This window comes from Canis aureus, chromosome 29 (genome assembly GCF_053574225.1).
Source record: "Canis aureus isolate CA01 chromosome 29, VMU_Caureus_v.1.0, whole genome shotgun sequence".
NCBI classification, from domain to species: Eukaryota; Metazoa; Chordata; class Mammalia; order Carnivora; family Canidae; genus Canis; species Canis aureus.
In genome coordinates this window covers 5652737-5680236 of record NC_135639.1, presented here as the reverse complement: position 1 = coordinate 5680236, position 27500 = coordinate 5652737, and the positions used below count along the sequence as shown (strand labels likewise).

Below are 27500 nucleotides of genomic sequence, written 5' to 3'. Positions count from 1 at the left end.
TATAGTCCTCACCCAGACTCTGAGTTTTACTCTGAGTTCCTACAGGGCATTTATCACAAGAATGGGAGTGGGGAAGGGCAGGCATTTGGGGGAGCAGGTTCTCACTGTGCGTGGCCTGACAAAGGCTCCTACAGAGGGAACCTCTGTCCTGTGCAACTGCACTTCAGGACCCCCAAACCTTGAAGAGTTTGACCATTATCCCCGGAAAGCAGAGGATCATGATGCACACAGCGGAAGGGACATGCTGTCCTCCAGACAGAACTGTCCCTGAAGGGTAGTGGCATATGCCTCACCAAAATATGTCACTTTGCAGGAGCTGAGAGCAGCTGAGAAAAAGCCAGGAGAAGAAATGCTCTCTGCCCCCTCCCCATTTCCCTATTTGACTAAAAGCACAGCATAAATTTACAGAGGTGTCCCTCCTCCCCTCTCCAGCAGGAAGGACAGGAGTTAATCATCAGAGACAACTGCAGACGCATCAGCCAGGAGACAGCACCAGCAGAAGGGACATAACGAGCTCCAGCCTTACCTGGGATCCTCCCCGCCTTGCTGACCTTGGAAGCCTGACGCTGCTTTCTTTTGTCCTGTCATTTCTTCCCAGAACCATCGTCCTTGTTGAAGATCTACATAAGCCGGACTCTAGGCCGCTGTTCAGAGTCAGATTTCCCACGCATGCCCTTGCCCATGTACACACGTCAATAAACGGATTTGCTTTTCTCTGGTTAATCTGTTTTTTTTTTTTATAGGGGCCCCAGAGAACACTTAGGAGGGTGGAGGGAAAATTATTTTCCATCCCCTACATCCTTCAGAAAAGAGCTCTTTACTGGAAAGACACTGGATTCCAGCACAGAGTCCAGTGTGGACCTTTTGAAAAAGTCCCTGGTGTGCCTGACACCCACCCCTGGTTGAGAACATGTTTTCCACACTCTGGTGTTAGCTCCCAAGCCACAGGTGGCGGCCAGAATGTCCCCATGCGAACTGTGGTGGTTCATCCACAGGGATGCCCTCACCGGGCTCTGACCTAATCCAGGAAATAAATGATCCCGTGTAACAAATGGAGGACAATTGCTGCATTTAGCAACAAGCTATTGGGGCAGCACGGTTAAGATGACTTTCCAGGCTGGTCCTACCATCCTCATCTCTCCTTCCCCCAAAGTTAGTGGGGAGCACGGAAAATAAAGTTACATATTTTTTGGAAAGACTTGAGCTGCTTCTGCTTTAAGATAATGGGGAAAATAGGAGAGCTCACGAAGCCAGAGGAGTTAAACACACCACCACCTATTTCACACATTTTTCTTCCCTTTTCTTCAGGGTCACCCATTCCTGGACCACTTTTTCTTACAGAATTCACTGTTAGACCCATTCCTTCTTCCAAGATCCCGTCTACATGAATTTCCCACAGACAAGTCAGGTGGCACTGGGTCTAAAGATAATTATTTCCACTGCACACCCACTGTGCTCGGTCCTTGTGCACAAGGTCAGCAGCTAGCAGAGCCTGAACTGAAACTCAGATGAATCTCGTCCCCACACCCACGGTCTTCTGACGGTCACGTTCCCCTGACGATCACCGTTTCTCAGGCAGGTTTAGATGGCAGCTCTGCAGTTGCCCAATTTAGAAGATCAGACCATTTATTCTGTGGTCAGCCCGCCACAGCCCTTGAAACCAGGTCTCTCAATGACCATTTCCTAAACAACGTGAGGACACAAGCCACTCATATAACTAAGGGAATGCCTCAGGGGAAAAAGCGGGGGGAAAAGCCTTTTCCCCCCCATAAAGACAGTTGAGGTAGCTGACATGAACAACTTTGAGAGATCATATAGATGTTGGGAGATGATCTGAACATCATAGTCGAGATTATTGGGGAAAACAATACAATCTCATCCAAATTTACCAAGACCTAAGTGAACACACACACAAAACCCTTCATAATGTTTTTGCAACACTGTCCCTAGGTTTTCTCTTTTAACATTAAATCAGATCATCTAAAGGATAATGAGAACTTGTTCCATGGTAATACTTACTGAGTTCTTGGAGGGAAACAACAGTTGGAAATTTTTTCCTGCTAAATTTTAAAACCAAGTGGGAATGCCATAGTTTTCACTTCACTTTTTTGCAACCTACCTCTGGACAATGAATCTTACATGGCTCCCCACCCGTTCTTGGCCAGAGAGGTTTTAGATATGTCCACAGGAAGAGGTGGTTTGAGGAAAGACAAGACAGCTGGCTTTTAAGGGACCCTGACATCAGCAAGGCTTTGTTGGGTCATCAAAATGGCCTGTCCTCCAACCAGCACACAAGTCCTGAGCAAGGGCTCTGTGCTGTGTAGCTCTCTGCTGGCTGTGGAGAGGTCAATGCCAAGACTCAGACCTGGATCCTGACCTCAAGCTCCATGCAATCTAGAGGAAGAAAATGGTCTTCAAAATATAGCAAATATATCATATTAATAGGCCATAAAAGTCCTGGGAGTTGGGTACTTAAGAGAAATGGCTGGACCAAGTGCTGAGGCTGTGTCTCAGTCTGGTGAGCAACAAGGACTGCTGAGCAGGCTGGTCTGTCATCACCGTGGGCTGTAAGGAGGTCTAGGCATAGAATACAGGGCCAACAGTCCTCAGCCATGGGGGATTTTGTTGTGCCCCCAACCAGGCAATGTCTGGAGATAATTGATTTGGTCACAACTGGGAGGGAGGGCTATTGGCACCAAGTGGGCAGAGGTCAGGGGTGCTGTTAACCCCCCACAGTGTACAGACAGCCCTTACAACAGAGAGTGATCTGGCCCCACATGTCTAGGCCTAGAAGAAAGGTTCTGAGGCCTAAAGAAGAAAGGTATGAGGTGCGGGGCCATGGGGACAGCCACAGTCGAGGTGAGAAGCAGGAACAAGGAATGCTCACCAGCAATCACAGAAATGCCAGCTCAAACCACAAGGCTGGAGTTTTCATCTTGGAATTTGCAGAACTTAGCAGATTGGTCCCTAATCTTGGCCAAGCACGTATACAGAAAGGGCCTTCACAACTGAGAAAAGAAGCTTCCACCTCGGCTTCTCCTGCAGTTGAATCTGGCACTGTGCCCCAAAACCTTAAAAGGTTGATACTCTCTGATCTAGATCTGCCAGTTAAAGGATTTTTTCCAAAAGGATGTAATCTAGCAAAGCCTTACACACCCAGTGTTCGCATTAATATTATTCCAAAAAGTGAAAAATGAGTAACAACTTTAAGGGCCAAGAATGAAGAAATAGTTAAATAAACTATGATATGTCCATAAAACTCACCATTTCAGTCAATAAAATGTTCTCTGTAAAGTACTGTTAATATCAGGAAATATTTATGACCTAGGGCTGAGTGGCAGAGACCCAGAGGAAAATCACATACGTAGCAGGATCTCAACTATTTAAAAGAAAAAAACATACATGCGTAAAAAACCTTGGAACAAATACACCAAAGTATTAACAATGATTATTAAGCTTTTTATTCTGCTTTTTTATTATTCTCAGTTGCCTGTAACGTATTAGTTTTATATCAGGAAAATAAATCCATCTGGGCATGGAAGTTCATGAAGGCAATAAAGAAAGGTATGGATAGGGGTGGTGGGGGTGGACACAGAGGCCAAGGGACGGCTGTGGGAGACTTTCGGCTTTTTCAGTGACCAAACATAGCAGCAAGGGACTGGGAAGGGGTTCAAAGATGACCCAGGCTTCTGAGCCTGGGGTCCAGGAGCTGAGACGACCATTACCAAGAATAGAAGCAAACAGAACTGAGCACAAAGGTGACCACGGTGGCCTGGGATGTGCCATCAGAGGCTGCAGAACACAGCCAGATGCGTGAGTGTGAAGCCTGCCCCTCCCTCCACAGTGAGCAGGTGCCTCTGTGCAAATCTGTTTACCTGGAACCTGAAGGTAAGCAATGTTCCCACCTCATGGCCTTTTAGAGCAGTAAAGGGATGAAAATGGTGAAGTACCTGGACCAGTGCCCGACAACACTAAGACCCCAATATGGAAAAGCTGGGGAGCTCATAGCACTACCACCCGATAGAAATGCTGCTGCTCCTTCCAGGCCCCAAATATTTGCATCCCAACCCTGTTCAGTCCCTGTCCCTCTCTTTCCTTGGGCCTTCTCAAACAATTCTGCAGCATAAAACACCAACTCTAGGAAGAAGCTTCCCAACCACACCTGTAGCCTAGAACATTCTCCAAAGCTCTAGATTCATGGGCCCAACCTCCAGCTTGCCCACTGCACCAGAAGGTTCCACTGACACTTCAAATGTATCCTGACCTTGTGGCACTCGGGGTCATCTCTGCTCCTCCTTGCATCCTCCCCATCTGGATGAAAACCTTCTTCCCTGTTATCCATAATACACAAACAACTCTTAAAGCTCAACAAGAAGAAAACAAACAATTCCAGTAAAACATGGGCCAAGACCTTAACAGACACCTCACCAAAGGAGATACGCAGATGGCAAGTAAGCAGAAAGATGCTCCACGGAAAGATGCTCCATGTCATCAGGGAATTGCAAATTAAAACAACAGTGAGACACCGCTACACACCCATTAGGATGGCCACAATCCAGAAGGCTGACCACACCACATGCTAGTGAGCATGAGGAGCAACAGAAGCCCTCACGCGTTGGCTGGCCGGAAGGCAAAATGGTACAGCTACTTTGGAAGACAGTTTGGCAGCTTCTTACAGAACTAAACACGCTCTGGGAAAGCTTTCTGTAAAAGTAAACAAACAGACCAACAAAAACTAAACATCCTCTGGCCATGCGATCTAGCAGTCACACTCCTTGGTATCTCCCCAAAGCAGTTGAAAACTTATGTCCACAGAAAAACCTGCGCACAGATGTTTACAGCAGCTTTATTCAACACTTAGAAGGAACCAAGATGTCCTTCAGCAGGTGAGCGGAGAAACTGTGCTCCATCCAGACGATGGAATATTATTCAGTGCTAAAAATATAAATAAATAAATAAATAAATAAATAAATAAATAAATAAATAAATAAATAAATAAATAAAGTTGAGCTATCGAGTCACAAAAAAGACATAGAGGAATCTTAAATGCATATCGCTAAGTGAAAGGAACCAACCTAGAAAGACAACGTACTGTAGGATTCCAACTACTGGACTTTCCAGAAATGGTGAAATACAGAGACAATAAAATGGTCAGTGGTTGCCAGGGGTTAGTGGGAGGGAGAGATGAATAGAGCACAGAGGATTTTTAGGGCAGTGAACTATTCCTTAGGCTACTACAGTGGTGGATACGGGTCACAGTCCCGTGTGTTTCAACCCACAGGAGGCACAGCCCCAGGAGAGCACCTACAGTAAACGACAGACTTTGTGTGATTGTAGTAGATCAATGTAGGTTCATTGACTGTGACAAACGTACCACTCAGTGGGGAGGTTGACAGTAGGGGAGGTTGCTGCATGCGTGGGATGTGGGATTTGTGGCAAATCTCCGCACCTTTCTCTCAAATTTGCCGTGAACCTAAAATTGCTCTAAGAACTAGTCCGTACACAAAAACACCACCACCTTCTCTGAATGCTTAAGCCAGAAATCCGGGTTCCACCTCCTCTGGCTTCTTCCTGAGCTCAGTGGTCCTCAAGGCCTGCGAGTTCCACCATCAGACTTCTCTCACCTCTGCAGCCCCCAGGATGGCTCTCAGGTGCACCACAGCTATGGCCTCACCTGCTTCCATCTCTCACCCTCTCTGAGAAGCAAGATGATCTTATTAAAGCATAAATTGCATCACACCATCTTGCTGCACTTAGGGTAAAATTTTAAATCCTTTTTCTGGTCTCTAAGCCCCTAACCCCACCTAGGACTGTGGCTCGGGCTCACATGGCCTCACTTACTATGTGGGAGGTGCACAGACCTTCTCAGCAACTCCAAAGTGTCATGACCCAAAGCTTTGGGACACAATGGCCCTTCTACTTACCATTCAAGAATCAATTCTTAAAAGGCTCCTCCTCAGAAAGTTCCTGCTAACGTCCCTTCTTCTCAATTAAGCCTGCCTTGTCAAACTCTCTTACAGTCATCACTACCCCCTAGAGCACTGACCGTGGTCTACAATCACACTTATTTTGGGGAGTCAGTTGGATGTCTGTCTTCCCCCTGGACCATAACCTGCATGCCAGGGAGACCATATCTAAGTTTTGTTTCAGTGTTATGGAACCAGAGCCTCACCCAGTGCCTGACACCGTGGCTGACACAATAAATGTCATGTGACTGAGGGAGGGTTGTCTAGATGGGACACTGGTCTGGCACTAGCAGGAAGTGCCGGGGCTGGACACATGCCTAAACCACTTAGTGGCAATGGCAGGTGGCACAGAAGTGCCTGATCCTGGGATCCCTGGGTGGCGCAGCGGTTTGGCGCCTGCCTTTGGCCCAGGGCGCGATCCTGGAGACCCGGGATCGAATCCCACATCAGGCTCCCGGTGCATGGAGCCTGCTTCTCCCTCGGCCTATGTCTCTGCCTCTCTCTCTCTCTCTGTGACTATCATAAATAAATAAAAATTGAAAAAAAATATTTTAAAAAAGAAGTGCCTGATCCTGCTGCTGACGTACAAAGAGGCAGGACAGCACGTGCCAACATTGAACCTTAGTGACACTGCATCTCTGGAGCGGGAGAAAAAAGAGTCAGAGAAAGCCAGGAGGGTACTGGTTGGGAAAGGTTGGGGCGAACCCAGAGTACGCAGGGCGCTGGAGGTCAAGGACGAGAGAGCTCTTCCCTTGGACTCTGAGCATCTTTCCTACATTCTGGGAGTTAACCTACAGAGATGATCCCCCCCCCCCCCATTCCACAGGTGGGACAATGGGAGACTTTGTAGGAAAAGGACCTGCCCAAAGTCACCCAGAGAGCCCGCCCCTGAGCAGGAGGTGGCATGCTTTTCCAGTGAAAGCCCAGAGAGCAAATACTATGGGCTTCATGGGTCACTCGGCCTCTGTCCCAACTAGTCAACTCTGCTGTCTAGTGAGGAAGCAGCCACAGAACAGCATGTGGAACAGCATGGCTGTGTCCCAAGGGAACCTGATTTCCAGAAACGGGTGGGTTCGGCCCCCTGGGCTGCAGTTTGCTAACCCCTGCGCTCCAGCTCCTGCTAGATACCAGGGGTCCCAGTTTAGCGGTCCCTTTGCCAGCTGATTCTAACACCCACTGGCTTGGTTTACTGTTGACAACAAAACAAAACACAAGAACTCATTCCACTCGATTCTTCTTGTGTAGCTCCATAAAACGTAAGAAGACACAGGCAGATAGTTCACCTGGTCCTCAACGGCGCTCCTTGTGATCATGGTCTAAATGTGGGCCAGCCCCTGGGAGACAACTCCCCATCCAGTTGGTCAAGGCAGCCTCAGGGGACGCCCCACAGGCACATCTGGTCGCTGTGGCACCACCAGCACACCTGATCATCCACAACCCTGCTGGCTTTTCCTTCCAAACAGTCAGCGTCTGGCCACCTTTCAGCACACCCACCACACCACCTGGTCCAAGTCGCTGCTCCTGCACCAGGACAATGTCCAGCACGCATTTACTGAATGAATGAATAAACATCAAGGGTGGGGAGCAAATTCTCCAGTATCCTCTTTGTTCAGGTGCTAAGGTCCACGCGCATGCCCCCACCTCACTGTCCCAGATCCAGCCATGCAAGATCCTTGAGGTGTTTTAGAGAAGTAGGAGGTCACAGACGAGAAAGGTAGATTAAAGGGCAGCATGGCCAGCTATGATGTGCACTGTGATGCCCTCGATCCCCCTCAGGAAAGAAGGAATGATTCCCCAGCTGCTGAGAGTCCACCAGGACCATGGCAAGCATCTGGCACAGAGAGCTGCCTCACTCACAGTCACAGCCCCTTCCCGGGGGGGGGGGGGGTAGGTAAAGGCACAGCCGCCTTGTCTCAATTCAGAATAACTCTGATGGGCCATCCCAAATTCAGAGTTCCCGCAGGCCTTCATTATGACCGCATCACAGAGAGACTTCTCCCTCTGCCCATTCCTACTTTTTTCCCTTCCCATCCACAGATGCCAAGACCACTCCCTAATAAATGCCCGTTAACCTCCAGCTCAAAGTTGGGTTTCCAGAGAAGCCAACATGCAAGACTGGCAAACAGAGTAAAATTTGTTTTGGAGGATGAATGGTTTGGAGTTAGCAAATTTCAGCCAGTAGGCCAAATCGGGCCACTGCCTGTTTTTGTAAATAAAGCTTTATTAGGACATGTCCATGCTCATTTACTTATGCATTGTCTGTGGCTGCTTGAGTTGAGTAGTCACTACGGAAACCATCTGGCTCTTTACAATGAAAGATTGTAGACCCCAGTTCTAGATCATTAAAGGAAAATCGTATTTGTAAAAAAAAAAAAGAAAGAAAATAGTATTTGTAAAATAAGAGCTCCTCAAATGTTTTCTGGCTCCTGATAAGAAGTTCTCATGGGACTAAAGGAGCAGAACCCAATGCAGATTTCTCTGGTAGGCTTGACACGTATGCATATGGTCTATCATTTTCCCTTAGTGATGAAAGTGCTTTCTTCATGACATAAACCTCACTCGCTACCCATGTGTTAGATCATAGCATCAGAACACTGGTAGACACAGTAGACCTTTCACGATGCAGCAGGGATCCAGTCATTCCTCTCCAGTGAATCCTCTCCAACCATTCACACCGTTGATCACCAGTGATGCTAAGCTCCACCAGGAACTTCTCAGACCAAGGCCACCAGCAGTCTGAGCACCAGCGCAGCATACTGAGGCACAGAGTCTGCCACAGAACTTCAATGCTTGGGGCAAATAAAAAAAAAAAGTACAAAGTCTCTTCTCCAAAAGCATCTAGTGAACATCAATGGATGTCTTGGGAACAGGAGAAAGCTTCAGATCTAGGCCACAGATGCAAAATGAAACTGGCAAGAAGTAACGTACCAAAGTCAATACTGTTTCAGGCATGCAACACCCAGCAAAGAGAACTATTCCTATCAATACTGTACATCCCATAGGACAGCACAGAGAATGGGATTTCAGGCTGGGAAGGATTTCTGAGCCAATAAGTTCCACCTGTACCAAATGATGTAGCTTAGTAACTTAATTAGAAATTAACTGGGTAACTCACTCTCCTAATAGATTCTGGCCACCAAATGCTACTATTACTCCCTATGTCCATGAGTGGTCTTCAAATATTCCCATCGTGGTGATAGTGGAGATGGGGCCCACTACTGAGTCTCCACCCAGCTAGCTGCTCTGCTTAGGGCTGTCATTGAGAGAGTACAGTCAGAGCCAAGCACAGGACTGTTCTCAGCTCCGACACTTAATGGCCATGTGGACTTGGGCAAATCATTTCATCTTCAAGCCTCCTTTGTCTTAGCTGCAAAATAGGGATAACGATACCATCTCTACAGAATGGTCTGAAGGATTCCAAGAAATGGACACAACCGATCAGTCAGGACCTGGCATCCAGAACCTGCATGGTATATGCTACGGTCCTTGGTAGGATGAGTGCTGAAGACAATGAAACCCTTCCTGAGAGCAGAGCAGGGAGCTGTACAATGCCCATCCTGCGGGTGCCGGCGGGAGGCATACCGACAGTGGAGACACAAGGAATGACACAAGGAATGCGATGCCCCCGTAGACATGGCCTATCTCTACTGCACCAAATGTGTGAAAGTTTCCCATTTTCCCTAATCTTAGTAACCTTTCTGCATGTGTGCCCCGGAGACTCATTCTAGAACACAATGTATAGGACTTCCTGTCTGGTGACCTAATGACTAGAACTGAAACGGCCTCGCCTGTTTGTAGAACCTTCCAGACTGCACCTCCCTTGTGGCTGAATGTCAGCAAGGCGGCTGGAGAGGATGCTGCTCGCACAGGATCTGGGGATCCTTCAGATAAAAAGAATCAGATTTAGTTATGAAATACGAAGACCGCTAATAGCTTGTGTAGCCACAGGAGGTTGTCAAGAATGCCTCCGCCGAGATCCCCGTTCCAGACAGGAAACACAAACAGCTCCTCGGAGTTTTAATGAGCACTGTCCCTGTCAGAAAGCACTTGCAATAAGGCTAGAAAGCTCTGTCAAGACCGAAGGTCAGCAAGCTCACCGTCGGAGGTCTGTGTAGATTAGCCCAGGACAGGCTGTGGCAGTTAAAGCCCATGGGCGGTGCTTATAAACCTCAGGCAAGAATTCAGTAGCATGGACAAGAAGCGTGTTCCTGTCACCTGGGAACAAATACATCCCCTTGCAAATGACTTTCTGAGTGAGAAAGTAGGAAAGTCTAGGGAGGGTTGTGTGAGTGACTGTGTCTATGTACGCATCTGAGGCATGTGCGGAAAATGGCGAGCTCAAGCTTCTGTAATTGGAGCTTGATGACTGAGGGACCCAGAGTCACATGGACACTCTCCCTCACAGATGTCACCTGTGGCAAGTAGAGCAGTTTTGTTTAATTTTTCCAAACTAGAGGGAATCTTCGAGAACACCAAATGCAACCCTTATCTAGCTACTCAGATGAAGAAAGGCTCGGAGAGTTGGGGTGGCCTGTCTACATTCACTGCACAAGAAAATAATAGACCAGCAACTTTCAAAAAGGTGACCCAGCCTCTGTGAATATATCTCCTCAAATGGTAGAATGAGGCCACATGATTCAGAGCCACCCACATGGAATCCTTGGGATCTGGAGTATATGGGAAATTGGCCCATGGGAAGTGACTCATACTCTTTGCCTAAGAACATCAGTTACACGAGCAGTCATTCTACAAAGTCAAAATCAAATATCTTCTCTGCACCAAAACCAAATAAGTTGGGGTGGGGGTGGGGGATTTTCTCTGCTCATGCTCCTTTCCCGTGAAACCAATGTTTGGGACCTGGCTCTAGGGATTTTTAAAGAGCCTTTGAGGAACATGCCATAAATCCAAAGGATTATTTCACATCATGAGACACAACATAAAGACAAGGATGTGCTTCAGTGGGGGTGGAGGGGACAGACATACAACAATGTAGGTTGTATGTTTCCGGAATCTTCATGGACCAGGAAGAGGAGATGGTTGACTCGGGCGATTTCTTTCTTTCTTTCTTTTCTTTCTTTCTTTTCTTTCTTTCTTTTCTTTCTTTCTTTTCTTTCTTTCTTTATGATAGAGAGAGAGAGAGAGAGAGAGGCAGACACACAGGAGGAGGGAGAAGCAGGCTCCATGCACCAGGAGCCCGAAGTGGGATTCGATCCCGGGTCTCCAGGATCGCGCCCTGGGCCAAAGGCAGGCACTAAACCTCTGAGCCACCCAGGGATCCCCTGACTCGGGTGATTTCTTAAGATACTGAGGCCCATCTTTGTAACATTGATCAGGGCTTACATCTTCCTTTTTGCAGTAAGTCTGTAAGACTCAGAAGCATTTCGATGGTCTAATCAACCTGAAAGGCACGTCAAATTGCCTTAAAAATCTCTGCGCATTCAATATACACACGCTTGTTAAAATTAATTACATCATTTACCATTTCTATGCACATTATAGCTTAAAATGTTTTACAGCCATTTTTATTAATTAATAAAGCCTTAATGGACGAAAATTATACCATAAAATTATTGTACGTATGCTGCATTTCCAGTTTTACTACTATTATCTTTAAATATTTTCCCCGAGTGGAAAGTCACTAATTCATAAATTAGAGTCTCTCTCGCTGAAAGTAAAACTGAAAATTGGAAGTTTTCTACAGAGAAAGAAATCTCGTGTCGGGCGAAGGCCTGTTTGCCCCTTCCTCATCTCTTAAGAAAGGTAAAGGGGTGCCCAGGGCTGCTGACATTGGGAAATCTGCCTTGCTCTGGCAGTGGCAGACCGAACAACAAATTCTAGCCGAGTTGCCCCAGAAAATTCCTGCTTTTGCTCTTTGACAGGGAAAGTCCCCAACTTTTTAAAGAAATGTCCCATAAGTACTAATCTCCCCCATGCACACACCTACACTGCCCCACGCGCGCACGCACACACAGTTATGGACTGTATCTCTAAGAGCAATCCATAAATACCAACTGCCGGATTGAAAGGTAAAGAGGAGCAGGACTGTGGACCCTTCCAGATATGCAGATGTTCAGCCCAGAGACACAAAACCTCTAGGCGTGGACAGCACTTTGCTCTCTGCTGTTTTCCAGCGATGTGGCCCTAAAATAATTTCACCAGGGGGGCTAGCCTTTCCTGCTCACTATGCTACAGGGTCTGGAGCTATTGTTGGAGACAAGAGGGAAGGTCTCCCAGAATCTATAAAAGTATCTGTGAAAATCTAAGGCAGATTTGAACACTGAATTATCCATCGTCACCTTAGAGCAGAGCAGATAGAGCGAGGCTCCGGAGAACTGCTCCTTGAAATAAGTCACGGAGAAGAAAGTGGCCGCCCACCTTGGCGGGGGACTTGCACGGATGAGCTGACAGCCAGGGATCTGGACTTGGCAGCCCCACCTCCCCAGGACGGCAGCGCCACTCACCTGTCGCGTAACTCCAGCCGGGAATGTGAATGGCCAGCTGGCTGGCACCACGCCCCGGGCCACAGGCTGGGTAGTCCTCTCTCCCTTTGCTTACAGTGACCTGATTAACTCCCACGTCCGAGAATGCTCGATCTTCTACCCGACGTGAGCCACTGCAAGGGCAGGCGGAGGGCCCCAGATGCACCTGCTCCAATGCTGGGTTTTCCTTCAAGAAACTTTCTTGCAAACCTGGGTTCCAGTGGCGGCCTGGCAGGTCTGGGCTCCTCTGGGTGAGCTCCTGCTTCAAGGCGCTGCAGAGGGGCGCCCCGTTAGCTGGGCCATCTGCTCCATCTGGCGTCAATCTGTGGGAACTGCAGCTCAGGTGGAGCGACAGGACCGACCTGTGCATTTTGGGGCCTGCACGTTGAGGCTGCTGAGCCGGGCCGGGGAGGGCCCCATCTAGGTAGCCGCCGGAGCTCGGGCACTGCTGGGACACCCTGAGGTGCACGCAGGAGCTGAACACCAGCGGCCCCTTCCCCGCCTGCGGGGCGCCCGGAGGAAAGGCGTCCTCCTGGTCGTCCTCCAGGTTGGTGACCCAGTACCCGTGGGCCTCGCACAGCCGGGGCTGCATCTCGGGCACCTTCAGGCGCATCACAGAGCAGGTTCTGGAGAGCTCCGCGCAGGTGCACGGTCCCTGGTGCCCACGGGGCGCGGCGGGTGCACAGGGCTCCGCGAGCAGAGCGTCCTGGGCCTCCCATGCCAGGCTGCTGGCTGGGGGGCCCACGCGCCGGGCCGTGATGGTGATGGATGCGAAGCCCCTTGGGGGCCCAGGCTCCCCGGGAGGGAGGCCCACGGAGGCCTGCGGATGCGCGCGCGGGGCGGGAGCGCAGGGCACCTGCAGCGCAGCCCGGGTTGCCTTTGATTTATTCTCATCAATCAGCTGTGAAATGACTATGGATGAAATCATTTTTGTGTTTTGCGATGCCAGAGTCTCCTGCAAATGGAAAAAGATGGCAATTATTCACGCAGCCCATTGTCATGCAGGCAGTAAACGCTCCTCCAAGGGCCAAGAGGACGTCCTGAAGCGTGTTCTCGTCTAAGGCCTCCTGCCCCACACCTGACGCCTCCTCCCGGGCTCCCGAGGGCGGGAAACCCAGACCCATCTGTGAAACGGTTAAACATTCTGAAATCATTCTCCCCACCAACCAGGGGGAATTGGTTTTCTCTGCTGGGTGTCTATTGTTAGTTTATTTAATGATGTTTGGGTGGAAGGGGATCATCAAATTTTAATAATCCTCTCCACTAGGCCCGGGAACCCCTGAATACAGGTTCACAGCCTCATGGGGGAGGGAGGATGGAATTCTGGAGCAGGGCTGGGACCTGGGGCCGCAGGTTCATGTGGGGGGATGAGTTAGCCCTCCCCCCACTCTGCCTGCGTCCCCAACACAATCCTCTATCTTGGCTCCCCATGCTTGCCATGGTGGGGGTCAAATCCCAGACAGCCGAACAAAGGCAATCAAACACCCAAGCTGGACTTAACCTAGACTAACAGAGACCATGGGAATCACTAATCAGAAAGGGGGCGGAGGGGCGTTGGAAGAGACAGTGTGGTTGCTCTGCACCGCAGGGCTCAGGGGCACAGGCACAACCACCTCTGTCCAGTAGCGGGAGCAAGGTGTGCCACGCTTCCTTATCAGCAGAGCTGTGTCCTAGCAGTAAACTGCTAGTGTGTCCAAAACAATGTGCTGAGATTTTTAAATAAAGCATCTAACCAGGTCAATAGCAGGAGGAAGGATCTCTTCTGTCCTGGTTTTGTTTTTCATGTGTGCGTGGAGAACACTGCAGAAAGCTACGTGGGCGAGTGCGTAGTGCAGGCTCGCAGGCCCGGGGTCGGAGGCCCCTTTTTCGATGCTCCGTATTCTCCGTGCTTAAAAGGGACCCTTGCCTGAACCTGCATACGGTAACCACTCGATTCCCACCGGGAGCAGAGCCTTCTCGAGGAGTCCGGAGGCTTAATTGGTGCTCTGCAAGTAAGCAGCAATTCTCAAGCTGTAAGGGGCCTGGAATGCTAAGCACTGCAGGTTCCCAGGCTCCAGAGCTTCTGATTCTGTAGGTCTGTGGGTGGGGCCCCATCATGTGCATTTGAACCAACATCCCCGTGATTCTGATGCAGGTGATCCAGGGAATACACTTTGAAAAACGCCAACAACGGCTGGTCTTTTCAAGGAGGGGGAAGGGCTTGTGCTTGATGGGAATGAGAAAATTGTTCTCATTCCCTTAGATGTGTTTTTTTTTTTTTTTAATATTTTATTTATTTATTCATGAGAGACAGAGAGAGGCAGAGGGAGAAAGAAGCAGGCTCCATGCAGGGAGCCCGATGTGGGACTCGATCCCGGGACTCCAGGATCACGCCCTGGGCTGAAGGCAGATGCTCAACCGCTGAGCCACCCAGGTGTCCCTCCCTTAGATGTGTTAAGCACAAAATTTTCTTCAGGGCAGGATCAACACTTAGGCCACTAATGTAATGCTTTTCTCCACCTGGACTTTGGACAGGAGGCCTGGCACACGGGATCTTAGCACCTGAGGCTCATTGATTCTTACTGTTACCATGGGAAGGTGGTCAGCTACTCGGTTTTTCCTTCCCCCCCACCCCGCCCCTGTTTTTCACCATAGTCCCCATCACCTGACACATACTCAGATTTTAAAGATATATGGGAAGTTGCAAATTCAGAAGATAACAAGAGACAGGTGAAGAAGAAACAATCGTTTTAAAACTCACTTCATCTTTTTAAAAACCTAAATAGCACTGGCTACCTTTTTCCAGGTGGCTCACGAGAGCCAGGCTCTGCTTGAAACCTCCTTCAAGGTGGGGTCTCCTCTTCAGCGCTTCTCATGATACATAACAACCTGGGAGGCCCCCAACTGCCTCAGAATCCCTGGGGGTGGGGCCCGGGCATCAGTGCTTTTAGTTTCCAATGTGATTCCAGTGGGCAGGTGATGTTGAGAAGCAGCACCTGAGGCTTCTGAGGCACCTGTCTCTCCTTTCTAGGAGGCACTTTCCATGACTGTAGTTTACATATGAGAAAAGTGAAGTGCGTCTGGCACCAACCCCAGGCAGTTTGATTGGCACACAGTCCCTCTCTAGTTAATTTTACTTCTGAAATTAATTGCCTGTCCACCCTACCAGGTGCTTAATCGTACCTGGTAGGAATTCCTTTGACACAGGTCTCTGAAAGAAAAAGCCAATAGTCATCTTGGAAAGTGGGCTGTGTTGGTCTTATTTTATACTCTATAACAATCTTTCCCAAAGTTTGGGCCAGGGACCACTGGTGTAAAAAAAACATCTAGCATTGGGGTGGGGGTTAAAAATGTTGACTTCTGGGCTCTTCCCTCCTGCTCTCTAGGTGAAGGGTAAATCAGGATCTCTGGGGATATGGCCAAGAAGCCATGTTTTTAACCAGCTGCCAGGTGATTCTTCTGCACAGATAGGGTAGAAGAAATGCCAGGCTGGGATTCAGACCTCCTGGGGTCCATCCTGAGCACACGGTGGGGGGACACCCTGGGGCTACATTGGGGGTTTCGGGTACCACTATAGGAGGTCCTAAAGGCCCAGAAGGATAGGATGAAGAATTGCCCACCACCTCATTACCTTGGGCCTGGCAGGTGTAACTGTGACTTTGAGTCCATCAAATGCAAATAGATGAAGGAAGAACAATAACGAATGGCATGAATTTGAATGTAATTCTGAAGCTAGGGAGTTGCCTAGTATGTCAAGGTGACACTGCTCCTGAGGGAGAGATGCTGACAGAAACCCAGTTCCCAAGAAAAGTCTGGTTGCCTTCTCTGCCTTATAGGAAGTTTTGTAGATCAAAAGCAATGAAGGATGTGAAACTACCTCTCAAAATATGAACATGATATGTAACCGCAGGGTGTGACATTTTCTGTGACTTAGCAGAAATCAGAGGACATCTGATGGATTCAAACCTCCAGATGAGTGAGGGGGTACTTATAATGAATGCATCTGTGTTTATTTGAATTACATAAGTGGAGATAACCTATCACATACCCAATACTTTGAAATATTGTCAATGTGAATATAGAATGAATGAAAGCTTTCTAGACGTAAATTCTGTCGTTATAACATAGAGTCATGATCAACCCATTTTTTTCATGAACTCATCAGACATATCTATTGAGCTTCTTCAACAGGAAACTGAGGAAACTTCTTGACCCCATGGAGTTAACAAATGGGAGAGAACACCAAGCAGGGATTGCGGTTGTCAGGACTGGAATTATTGGTTAAGTTTTACTATGTTTTCTTGAGGTGCTCTCACCCAGCTTTGACAAAAGCCCCAACGGACAACTGAGAGAAACTAAAAAAGAAACACTTTCCTCTTTGCTCGTCAATTCACATCCTACTCTTGTATGGGAAGTTCTATTTAGCAGATCCTATTTTCTCATTAAGCTCCATTAAATCATTAAAGATAAGGTCCAACCTCTTAAAAATCCGGCAGCCATAACACAGCACCATAGTCTGGGTGGCTTAAAACCAGAAATTTTATTTTGTCACAATTCTGGAGGCTGGAAGTCAGAGAGCAAGGAGCCGGCATGGTGGGTTCCTTCTGAGTCTTCTCCCCATGTCTTCACATTGTCTTCCCTCAGTGTATGACTGTGTCCCAACATCCTCCTGTTATAAGGGTGTCGGTCATATTGGATAAGGCCCACCTTGCTGACCTCATTTAACCTCAATTACCTCTTTAAAGATTCTGTCTCCAAACACAATCACACTCTGTCATTCTGGGAGTTGGGACTTCCACACATGCATTCGGAGTGGGGGGAGACATAGTCCATGACTGACAATACAATACATCACTTTGTGTCCAGCTCTTCTTCCGGGGCTGGGAAACCAAGAAAGAGATGAGACAGAGGAGCTATTTGATGTTCCAAACTTGGCCCACTGCTTTTAAAACGGGGCCACTTTTTAGAAAAGCGATCTCATCGTTCACATCAAATATCTTTCCCAATGAAGCTATTTCAAGGTGCCACTCCGTCTGTTCTTTATATTGGGTTCACTGAACATGGCTTTGGAAAAAAAAAAAAGTATCTTTTATCTAAAATAAGATTAACTGATGTAAGATTTGATTTGAGAAGAAAATAATCTTGCATTTAGAGTAGAACATTCAAGGTCAGGGAAAGGTCAAATGAATAGTTGGATTTCATGTCTTGCCTGGGCAATAAATCACCCATTTCCTGACCATCCTTGTACCACATTCGTCTGTGTGTATTTTCTTTCTCGTAAATGCTGCTTTAAGATATTGATTTCTTTTAAATGTTTCAAACATGATTTTGAAGGGCTGGTAACTGCTTTCCTAGTTTTATGCATTTTATTGACTGTTTTTAACTTTATATTTATGCCGTAAGGCATATTACTATAAAGGCACCATTTCATAAATTGAAGAAAGAGATAAGCAGCGGATGGTCAGAGAAATCAGATCCTGAGCCACTGGGATGAGGATGCTTCCATTCCTGTTGCAATTTATTTCTCCAAAGGATAAGCATCTAATCCAACCTGTGGCTTTGAAATCTATATTTTTCTCCACTTGACAATTCTTGCCATTTTCATGGCTGCTCTGCAGCCTACAACTATGTTTGCCAGATGGATTCTTCAGCCCCATGTCTGCACGGATACTCTCTACAGCCACCTCCGCGCTAGCTGCAAGCATGTTTACTCCTTTTTATTTGATCCAGAATTATCACCACTAAGCAATCTGTCAACCTAGTGGCATTTCATCATGCATGTAAGAGTGTTTTCAAATGTGAGTTCACTCTGGTATGTAGCGGTGGAGAAAGACCGGTTTAAGACAGATGGAAGAATTGTAGCTTTTCTCCATCTCCGTCCTAAAACTTTTGTCCTTCTATGCACTTACAAGAAATGAAAGGACTCTTTGCAGTGTAACATATAACAGTGAAAAGCTGGAAAGAATCCAAATGTCTTTTAAAAGGGGATCGGGTAAGTAAATCAGGGCAGGCACAACTGCATTGTATTCCATAGAAATTAAAAATAAAGATTACAAAGAATTTACACACCATGGGAAATTGCTTGTGATGGAATCTTATGTAATAAAAGAGAGCCATAAAAGTTGATGTGCATTCTAGTTTTATGTAAAAAAAAAATTGCATGGGAAAAATAAGGGAATGAAATATATATCAATATTTTCTTACTTATATATTTCTATATTTTCCTAAGTGTCTACATGGAGCTGCCAGTACTTTTGTGATCAGGAAAATTTAAACGTTGTTTTTTCAAAGAAGAAAACCCTGTTCCATATTTCATTCCTTTTAAATAATCACTTGGTTGAAGAAGTGCCTGCATATCATTTCTACAGCTTCGACGAATTTTGAAAGGAAAAGTGATCAATCTTGTGCAGGCTCCGGCGGAGAGGCGGAGATTTATGGCAGTTACAAAGGAAGGGCATCCGTTTGGAGTGTTTCATCATCTTACAGCATCCTTATAACAAACACACAGGGACAAGCTTTAAAAGCTCAAAGTTAGGAGGGAAATTTGAAAGTCACACTACTGATAAGATCAAAGCTGATGGTCCAGATCACTCCAAAGCAGATGTTTAGAAGGTGTGATTTCTGGGAGTTATTTAATTCAATCATAGATAATGACTGTGTGAGTGTGTGTGTGTGTGTGTGTGTGTGTGTGTGTGTGTGTGTGTTATGGAGACCCAGCTGCATGGCTGCAAAGATCTTTATCACTAATAACCAAACTAGTTTTAACATCAATAGGAAAATGCTGGAATTTGCCAGCTCAGTGTCAAAAGCAGGTGAGAAAGACCTTCAGCTTGTATCCTTCTTAAAAGAGAAGCAATCAACTTCATCATTATCCTGCCCTTCTTAACTGGGAACCTGCTTCCAGGGATGGTTCTCCATGATCCACTGTTCTTGTTCTTTTCCCTCCCTGCAACCTGAGGTTCCTGCTCCTGCTCCCCAGGAACAAATCAGTGATAGCCCAGCATCTTTACATCTTTAGACAGTGAGCTCAGTGCTTCCCTATAGAAAGGGCTTCAAGTATTGGGGTGCCTAAATAGATGGTTCGGTGGTTGACCGTCTGCCTTCAGCTCAGGTCATGATCCCAAGGGCCTGGGATTGAGTCCTGCATTGGGCACCCTGCTGGGAGCCTACTTCTCCCTCTGCCTATGTCTCTGCCTCTTTCTCTGGGTCTCTCATGACTAAATAAATAAAATCTTCCAAAAAGGGCGGGGTGGGCTTTAAGTATTGACAACTAGACTTCACACCCAGAATGGCATCGTTTCTCTGTCATGTGGGAGTTCAGTCCTGGGATCTCTGAGGGAAATGTTGAACTTTGTTAAATGCAGAGCTAAATCAAAGGATAATACCTAAGACAAGTATTTTGGGGGGGAAACAATTTTTTTTACAGGTACCCTTGCCACTTGAATCTGTCATGAGACATCAATTCTTATAATCCCACAATCTCTTAGAATTACAAAAGTCGATGGCAGATTATCCATTTGTGAAAGACAACAGTGGTCTTGTAAGCTAATGCCTTGGACGGTTCCTTCTGGCTGGAAAGTCCACATAACTAGAATGAGCCTTCCCTGATGCCAGCCTTTCAAGCAAGATGAGAACAGAAGCTCTGGAGCTGGACAGCTGGGGGATTCAGGGCAAGTCAAGTACTAGAGGTACTGGAGCTTTACTTTTCTCACCTACAAAATAGGTATCATAATAATATCTCCCTCCAGGGACTGTGGGAAGGATGGAATGAGTCAGTCAATTAGCCAGAACCTGGTGTGAGAGACACTGGCGGTATTAACCACCATGTACAGAGTCTTTGTTCTCTAGAATCAGAAACATTTCATTTTATAAATATGACCTCTAATTTTCTCCCTATTTCAGACAACTGACATTTTCTGCCGTTATAACAATGTATACTAGCTTGTTAGATTTCCAATTATCTCTTCTCCACCTTCCAAGTGCTGCATGGCATCATCCTGTCTCTCTCCAGCAGATTAATTTTGGTTTAAAATGGAGATTCAATCACCATCCTCTCCTATGATACTGCAAATTTACAAATTGTTGGCGAGGATTATAAAAGAATAATTATACAGCATGTACTTCAACCTAACAAGTCTTAGCCATCGATGGTTAGATTTTCTGCTGCCTTAATTCAGTTTTGACTAAACAAAATAAAATGCAAACACAACGTAAGGAGGCCAGTGATCATGTTTTATAGTTGGCTGCATTTTGCTGACTACCCTAGAAGTTAGAAACATGTTACCTCGGTGAAGTCAGATTTCTTCTCTGTAACATCAGACTGAAGATTTTTAAGGGTGATTCGATCATTTGTAGTGTACCGGTTGTCCCGTAATCCTAGGCAAAAGGAGATAATATTGCTACCTTTTAGTACATGAAAGGATGAGATGGCCTCTATGACTCTACTAGGAAGTTTCACATCACCTAGTCAGGTATTATTACCAGTCAAGGGTGAAGCCAGTATATTTTGACCCATGATAAAACCTTGTGCATTGCCCTCATTCATTCTACCCCCCCCCTTTACTTAGGCTCTATGATTTTATTATTATTTAGTTTACAATTAGGCTGCAAGATTCCTTCTTCCACCCAGCAGTCGTTTATGTTCCTGGATTTAGTAATAATTGAACAAGTTCGGAATGCTCACAGTCTCCCTCATCTTGAGTTTACACCCAGCAGGAGAGAAAACCACATCTAAGAGATTCCCAGCACCACTCGAGTTAAGAAAGGCTGAAACATTATGACCAACTTTCATCCAATGTCTTAACACAACAGCGCTTGAAGGAGCCATGATTGGCGCAGACGCAGACATCGAAGCTGCTTTTGAATGGCTGAGGATAATCCTGTGATAATACTGCAAGGACACGTGAGACACCATGGGCAGCCCTCCACAGAGACACCTGCCATCCTGATGGCCTGGGATATCATCAGATCCAAGTGCACACACTGGCGGCGAATTGTGAACCTGGATTCCAGTTCTGGCCCCACCACCCACGAACTTGATAACAATGGACAAGTTGGAATCTCCTGATCCACCAAACCTGGCCTGCATGCCTCATAGAGCCCTGGATGGAATCCACAACCCAACAGCATTATGATCACCTGTTGCTAATGTAGGAACGTATGTAAACACAGGAAGGTGGGGTAGAGAGGAGAGTCTGTGTGGCCCAATCTCTGCAGCCCAGGTAACAGTGCTGCCTCCACGATGCAGATATTCTGGGGAAAGTGATTTTTCCAGAGCCTACACAGAGTGATTCCCCAACAGCTGGTGCTGGTGATAAGAAAAAAGAGACTTAAGAAGTAGCTTTCTAAGTTAGACTCCTATCTTCATCAACTCATGAGAAGGGCTTATTACATATATATTTACATATAATTCAAACAACTCGTTTTAAATCATTTAAAAATAATACAAAGCATTTTATGGAGCAAATGATACCTTATAGTATTTTTATGCTTGGCAGATTTGCAAAGGGGTCAGGACATGACTTGCGGGAATTTCAGGGGCCACTCTACCAGCCCACCCAAAGCCCGCTCATGTCCCACCTCGTCCTTGGGTGATGAGGCCCCCATCAGCTCTGTCCCAGACGTGTGGTTGTGCCTCCATCTCTGCCTGTTATTGAGTGACAGAGATAGTCATCCAAGATGATGTGCACAGATTACTTTCCATGAAGCGCAAATATAAGACCTGAAAGATCTCATGGATTTCTGTGCAGAGTCGATGCGTCATGATGAGCTGACAATAAAGCTGATGAAGATGGAAATCTCCTGGCTCTAGTCAGACAGCATCGTGTAAAGAACTCTAAAGTCAGCAGAGACCTGGGGGCCGGCGAGGCCCAGAGCTGCAGCCCAGCCCAGCCCAGCCCCAAGCTCATGGGCAGTAGGTGAGCTACTCATCCTCTCAGAGTTTCTGCAGCCACAAAATGCAGAGAAGAACACCTCTCGCCCAGCCTTGTTATCATGCCCCGAGGCTAGTGTATGTAAAGTACGTGGGCCAGGGTGGCATCTGGGGTTAATACTTGATAAACCACACTGGTGAGGACTGTTTGTGAGCGTGACCAAGGCAGCACCACCTCCCACCCTGTGCCCCAGATGGTCGCTAGAGTCAGACCACACAGTCCCAGAGTCTGTAGCTACTGGTGTGGCTTTGGGCAAATCACTCAGCATCCCGTGGCTCCTTGCTATGAAGTTGGAGGTGACAATGGAGCCTACTTGATAGAGGTACTGGGAAAGAGTAAGTGGCCTAACTAATTAGCCCTCAACACAATGCCCAGAACCCAAGGATATGTGATAAACATCAGCTACAGGGAAGTTGCATCACCCTCGGTGGAGAAGAGGGACAGCACTGGGCCAGACAAGCAGGGGCTGTGTGTTCGTGGCCTGTAGCTGCTGCAGCAGTGATCGCCAACTGTGAGGCCTGTTATCTTATGGTTATGGAGCTCAGACATCCATTGGGAATGAGTCTCACAGGGCTAAAGTCTCAGTACCCAGGGGCTGCACTCCTTTGGGAGGCTCTAGGGAGAATGTTTCCTTGCCTGTCCAGCTTCAAGAGCCCACCGGCTTTCCTTGGCTCCTGGCTCCACATCACTCACATTGTGCTCCCACCATCACTTCTCCCCCTCTCTCTGACCCTCCCACCTCCTTCTTACCCTTGTGATTAGACTGGGCCCACAGATAGTCCAGGATAGTTGTCTCGTCCCATGGTTCTCAACCATACCTGCAAAATCCCTTTTGCCACGAAGGGTAATATGACCACCACTTCTGGGGACGAGGACGTGGACATATTTGGGGGCACCCCTGTTGTGCCTATCAAAGACTAGTTGGGGGCAGCCCCGGTGGCTCAGCAATTTAGCACGACCTTCAGCCCAGGGCCTGATCCTGGAGTCTTGGGATCGAGTCCCACATCAGGCTCCCTGCATGGAGCCTGCTCCTCCCTCTGCCTGTGTCTCTGCCTCTCTCTCTGTGTGTGTCTGTCATGAATAAATAAATAAAATCTTTAAAAAAAAGACTAATTGGGGAGACTAAGGTAGATGCTTTGGATGAAATTTAGGGCCTTTAAAACAACAAATCGAGAGTCTGTGTAGCAAACAAGGGAAGACACAATGGGCTGTCTATTGAAAGAAAGGAAACAAAAACTTATGAGCCACATGATTGCAGCATTAAAAGAAAATTTTTAATATGTGTGAGAATTCATAAAACCAGTAAACTTGTAACTGAGAGCCATGAACCTAGTTTTGAGTGAAAATGAGGTAGGACTGGAGCCACACATGAGGATGCCTGACATAACGACCTCAAAGGAAATGAGGAGGTGAGTTACCAGAGTGGGTTAAAGCATGGTATTAGGGAAAGAAAGACCCCGATTCAAACCCGTTTTGCCACTAACCACTCAGTCAATTTAAGTAATTTTGGGTAAGTTACTTAAATTGTTAGTCTTATTTTCCCATGTGTCAGAGGAAGCAAGACCCGTCTCCTAGAGTGGCTACAAGAAATAATGAGATGATGAATATCAAGACCTGAGCAGAGTGCCCAGCATGTGGTGATGACACAACCCTGCCCTCACCCTGTGCCTTCCACTTGACCACATAACTGTTGCCACCGGTAAAGGTCCGCACCATCGGGTGACCTGCCCTGGCATCTCTGAGTAAGGCCAAGCTGGGGGAATGCTTGGGGCAGGTTAGCAAGAACAAGGGTAATAGTTTTGGCTTTTCCACTAGCTGGGATCCACCAGTTCTATGGGAAAAGGGTTCACATCTCCAGTACAGAAAACACATTAACCAGAATGGACTGCACCTGGACTTGGTCTCGCTCTCAGAACAAGGACAGGAGGGGTCCAGACCAGTTGGCTCCTTCTCTCCACAGTGGGAGCTGGTCTGGCCTGGATCTCTCACAGGCGCAGGTGAAGTCTACTCTGCATCAAGAAATTGTCCTGGTTAAAACATAAAAAACAACAACAAAAAAAAACTGGCAGTAGGTGGGCAGGCCCTGAGCACCTGCAGGACATACACCAACCAGCTATGTGTCATCACAGAAATCCAGCAACCTGGGGCCAAATTCTAAGTTTTGTCACTCTGTGTAGTTTACATAACCCCATCATTTCTGCTTCCCCCTCTAAGAAATTAGAACCTGGAGCTGTCTCTGTTGGGAGGGCAGCTGTCAGAGACTCACAGCTTCACTCTTCTCTGAGAACGGCCCTCTATGGAGGCTGCGCCTTTCTCTATATTGGTTCACAGCCCAGGATGGGGCACAAAATGGGTACAAACCCAGGGAAGCTTTGTTGTTTATGCCCTGAGCGTAACCCACAGCCAGGCTGTACCTGAGACCCCATCAGGGCTCCTTAGCTCTCTCACAGTCCTACCTGGACAGCACCCTCTCGCACCTGCCCTCAGTCCCAGCCTCTGCTCCTTGTAAACCCAATGGGGCCCTACCACACTGTGCTGGTTAAGAAGGAGGGCTTTCAAAGTGGGGCTCCTAGATCACAATTCATCATGGGTGAACTTGTTAGAAGTGCACCTTCTCAGGCCCCACCTGCTGACCTGCAGATCTACTGAATAAAACTCAGGTGGGGCTTAGCCATCAACGTTTTAGCAAGCCCTACGGAACATTCAATGCAGCTCAGGTCCAAGAACACTGCTGGTCTTAGGCCAACTAGCTCTTCCACAAATGATGACTTTGAGGTCCCGGGAGGAAACCACATGCTTTCTGATGCAAAACCACCACCCCCCTGGCTTTTAGAAAGCCATATCTAGGGGATCTAAATGGATTTTAACCAATGACTTCAATTACAATGAAGGCATCAAGAACGCCAGCATGCTGACTTTCATTCTGAAATGAATTTAAAAGTCAGTCCAGGGGGAGGAGCAAGATGGCGGAAGAGTAGGGTCTCCAAATCACCTGTCTCCACCAAACTACCTAGAAAACCTTCCAATTATCCTGAAAATCTATGAATTCGGCCTGAGATTTAAAGAGAGACCAGCTGGAATGCTACAGTGAGAAGAGTTCGCGCTTCTATCAAGGTAGGAAGACGGGGAAAAAGAAATAAAGGAACAAAAGGCCTCCAGGGGGAGGGGCCCGCGAGGAGCCGGGCTGAGGCCGGGGCGAGTGTCCCCAGGACAGGAGAGCCCCGTCCCGGAGGAGCAGGAGCTGCACCGACCTTCCCGGGGGAAAGGGGCTCGCGGGGAGTTGGAGCAGGACCAGGAGGGCGGGGATGCCCTCGGGCCCCCGGGGACACTAACAGACACCTGCGCCCCGGGACAGTGCGCCGAGCTCCCTAAGGGCTGCAGCGCGCACGGCGGGACCCGGAGCAGCTGAAGGGGCTCGGGCGGCGGCTCCGCGGAGGGGGCTGCGCGGCCCGGGAGCGCGAATCCACCAGCGCAGGCTCCGGAGCACAGGGCGCCGGGACACAGCCCAGGATCCGGCCTCCCCCGGGACAGGCAGAGGCCGGGAGGGCCCAGGACAGCGAGGAGGCTCCTGCCCCAGCTGAGCACATCAGCGGCCCCGCCCGGAGCCTCCAGGCCCTGCAGACGGAGTTCCTGCCAGAGCTGAATCCAGGTTTCCAGAGCTGCCCCGCCACTGGGGCTGTTCCTCCTGCGGCCTCACGGGGCAAACAACCCCCACCGAGCCCTGCACCAGGCAGGGGCACAGCAGCTCCCCCAACTGCTAACACCTGAAAATCAGCACAACAGGCCCCTCCCCCAGAACACCAGCTGGACGGACAACTTCCAGGAGAAGCCAAGGGACTTAAAGAACACAGAATCAGAAGATACTCCCCGGTGGTTCTTTTTTTGTTTGTTTGTTTTTGTTTTTGTTTTTGTTTTGTTTTGCTTTTTGATTTGTTTCCTTCCCCCACCCCCTTTTTTTTCTCCTTTCTTTTTCTTTCTCTTTTTCTTCTTTTTTTTTTCTTTTTCGTTTTTTTTTCTTTTTCTTCCCTTTTTTTTTCTCTTTCTCTTTTCTTTCCTTCTTTCTCTCCTCTCTTTTTCTCTTTTTCCCAATACAACTTGCTTTTGGCCACTCTGCACTGAGCAAAATGACTAGAAGGAAAACCTCACCTCAAAAGAAAGAATCAGAAACAGTCCTCTCTCCCACAGAGTTACAAAATCTGGATTACAATTCAATGTCAGAAAGCCAATTCAGAAGCACTATTATACAGCTACTGGTGGCTCTAGAAAAAAGTATAAAGGACTCAAGAGACTTCATGACTGCAGAATTTAGAGCTAATCAGGCAGAAATTAAAAACCAATTGAATGAGATGCAATCCAAACTAGAAGTCCTAACGACGAGGGTTAACGAGGTGGAAGAACGAGTGAGTGACCTAGAAGACAAGTTGACAGCAAAGAGGGAAACTGAGGAAAAAAGAGACAAACAATTAAAAGACCATGAAGATAGATTAAGGGAAATAAACGACAGCCTGAGGAAGAAAAACCTACGTTTAATTGGGGTTCCCGAGGGCGCCGAAAGGGACAGAGGGCCAGAATATGTATTTGAACAAATTCTAGCTGAAAACTTTCCTAATCTGGGAAGGGAAACAGGCATTCAGATCCAGGAAATAGAGAGATCCCCCCCTAAAATCAATAAAAACCGTTCAACACCTCGACATTTAATTGTGAAGCTTGCAAATTCCAAAGATAAAGAGAAGATCCTTAAAGCAGCAAGAGACAAGAAATCCCTGACTTTTATGGGGAGGAGTATTAGGGTAACAGCAGACCTCTCCACAGAGACCTGGCAGGCCAGAAAGGGCTGGCAGGATATATTCAGGGTCCTAAATGAAAAGAACATGCAACCAAGAATACTTTATCCAGCAAGGCTCTCATTCAAAATGGAAGGAGAGATAAAGAGCTTCCAAGACAGGCAGCAACTAAAAGAATATGTGACCTCCAAACCAGCTCTGCAAGAAATTTTAAGGGGGCCTCTTAAAATTCCCCTTTAAGAAGAAGTTCAGTGGAACAGTCCACAAAAACAAAGACTGAATAGATATCATGATGACACTAAACTCATATCTCTCAATAGTAACTCTGAATGTGAACGGGCTTAATGACCCCATCAAAAG

At 47.4% G+C, this 27500-nt stretch overlaps 1 protein-coding gene across 17 annotated transcripts in view; it reads right to left on the bottom strand.

Annotated features, from left to right (window-relative positions):
- Positions 1-27500, bottom strand: part of C29H10orf90 (chromosome 29 C10orf90 homolog) — a 212734-nt gene that overhangs the window by 48585 nt on the left and 136649 nt on the right. For all 17 annotated transcript variants that reach the window (XR_013367694.1, XR_013367691.1, XR_013367690.1 and 14 more), the window contains 2 exons: positions 20709-20800; positions 12428-13400 (listed from right to left, as the gene is read on the bottom strand). Coding sequence is in view for 8 of the 17 variants with exons in the window: in XM_077877233.1 (XP_077733359.1) it covers positions 12428-13400; positions 20709-20800 (1065 nt within the window). In the remaining 9 variants the exon portion in view is untranslated. The remainder of the gene's footprint in view (positions 1-12427; positions 13401-20708; positions 20801-27500) is intronic.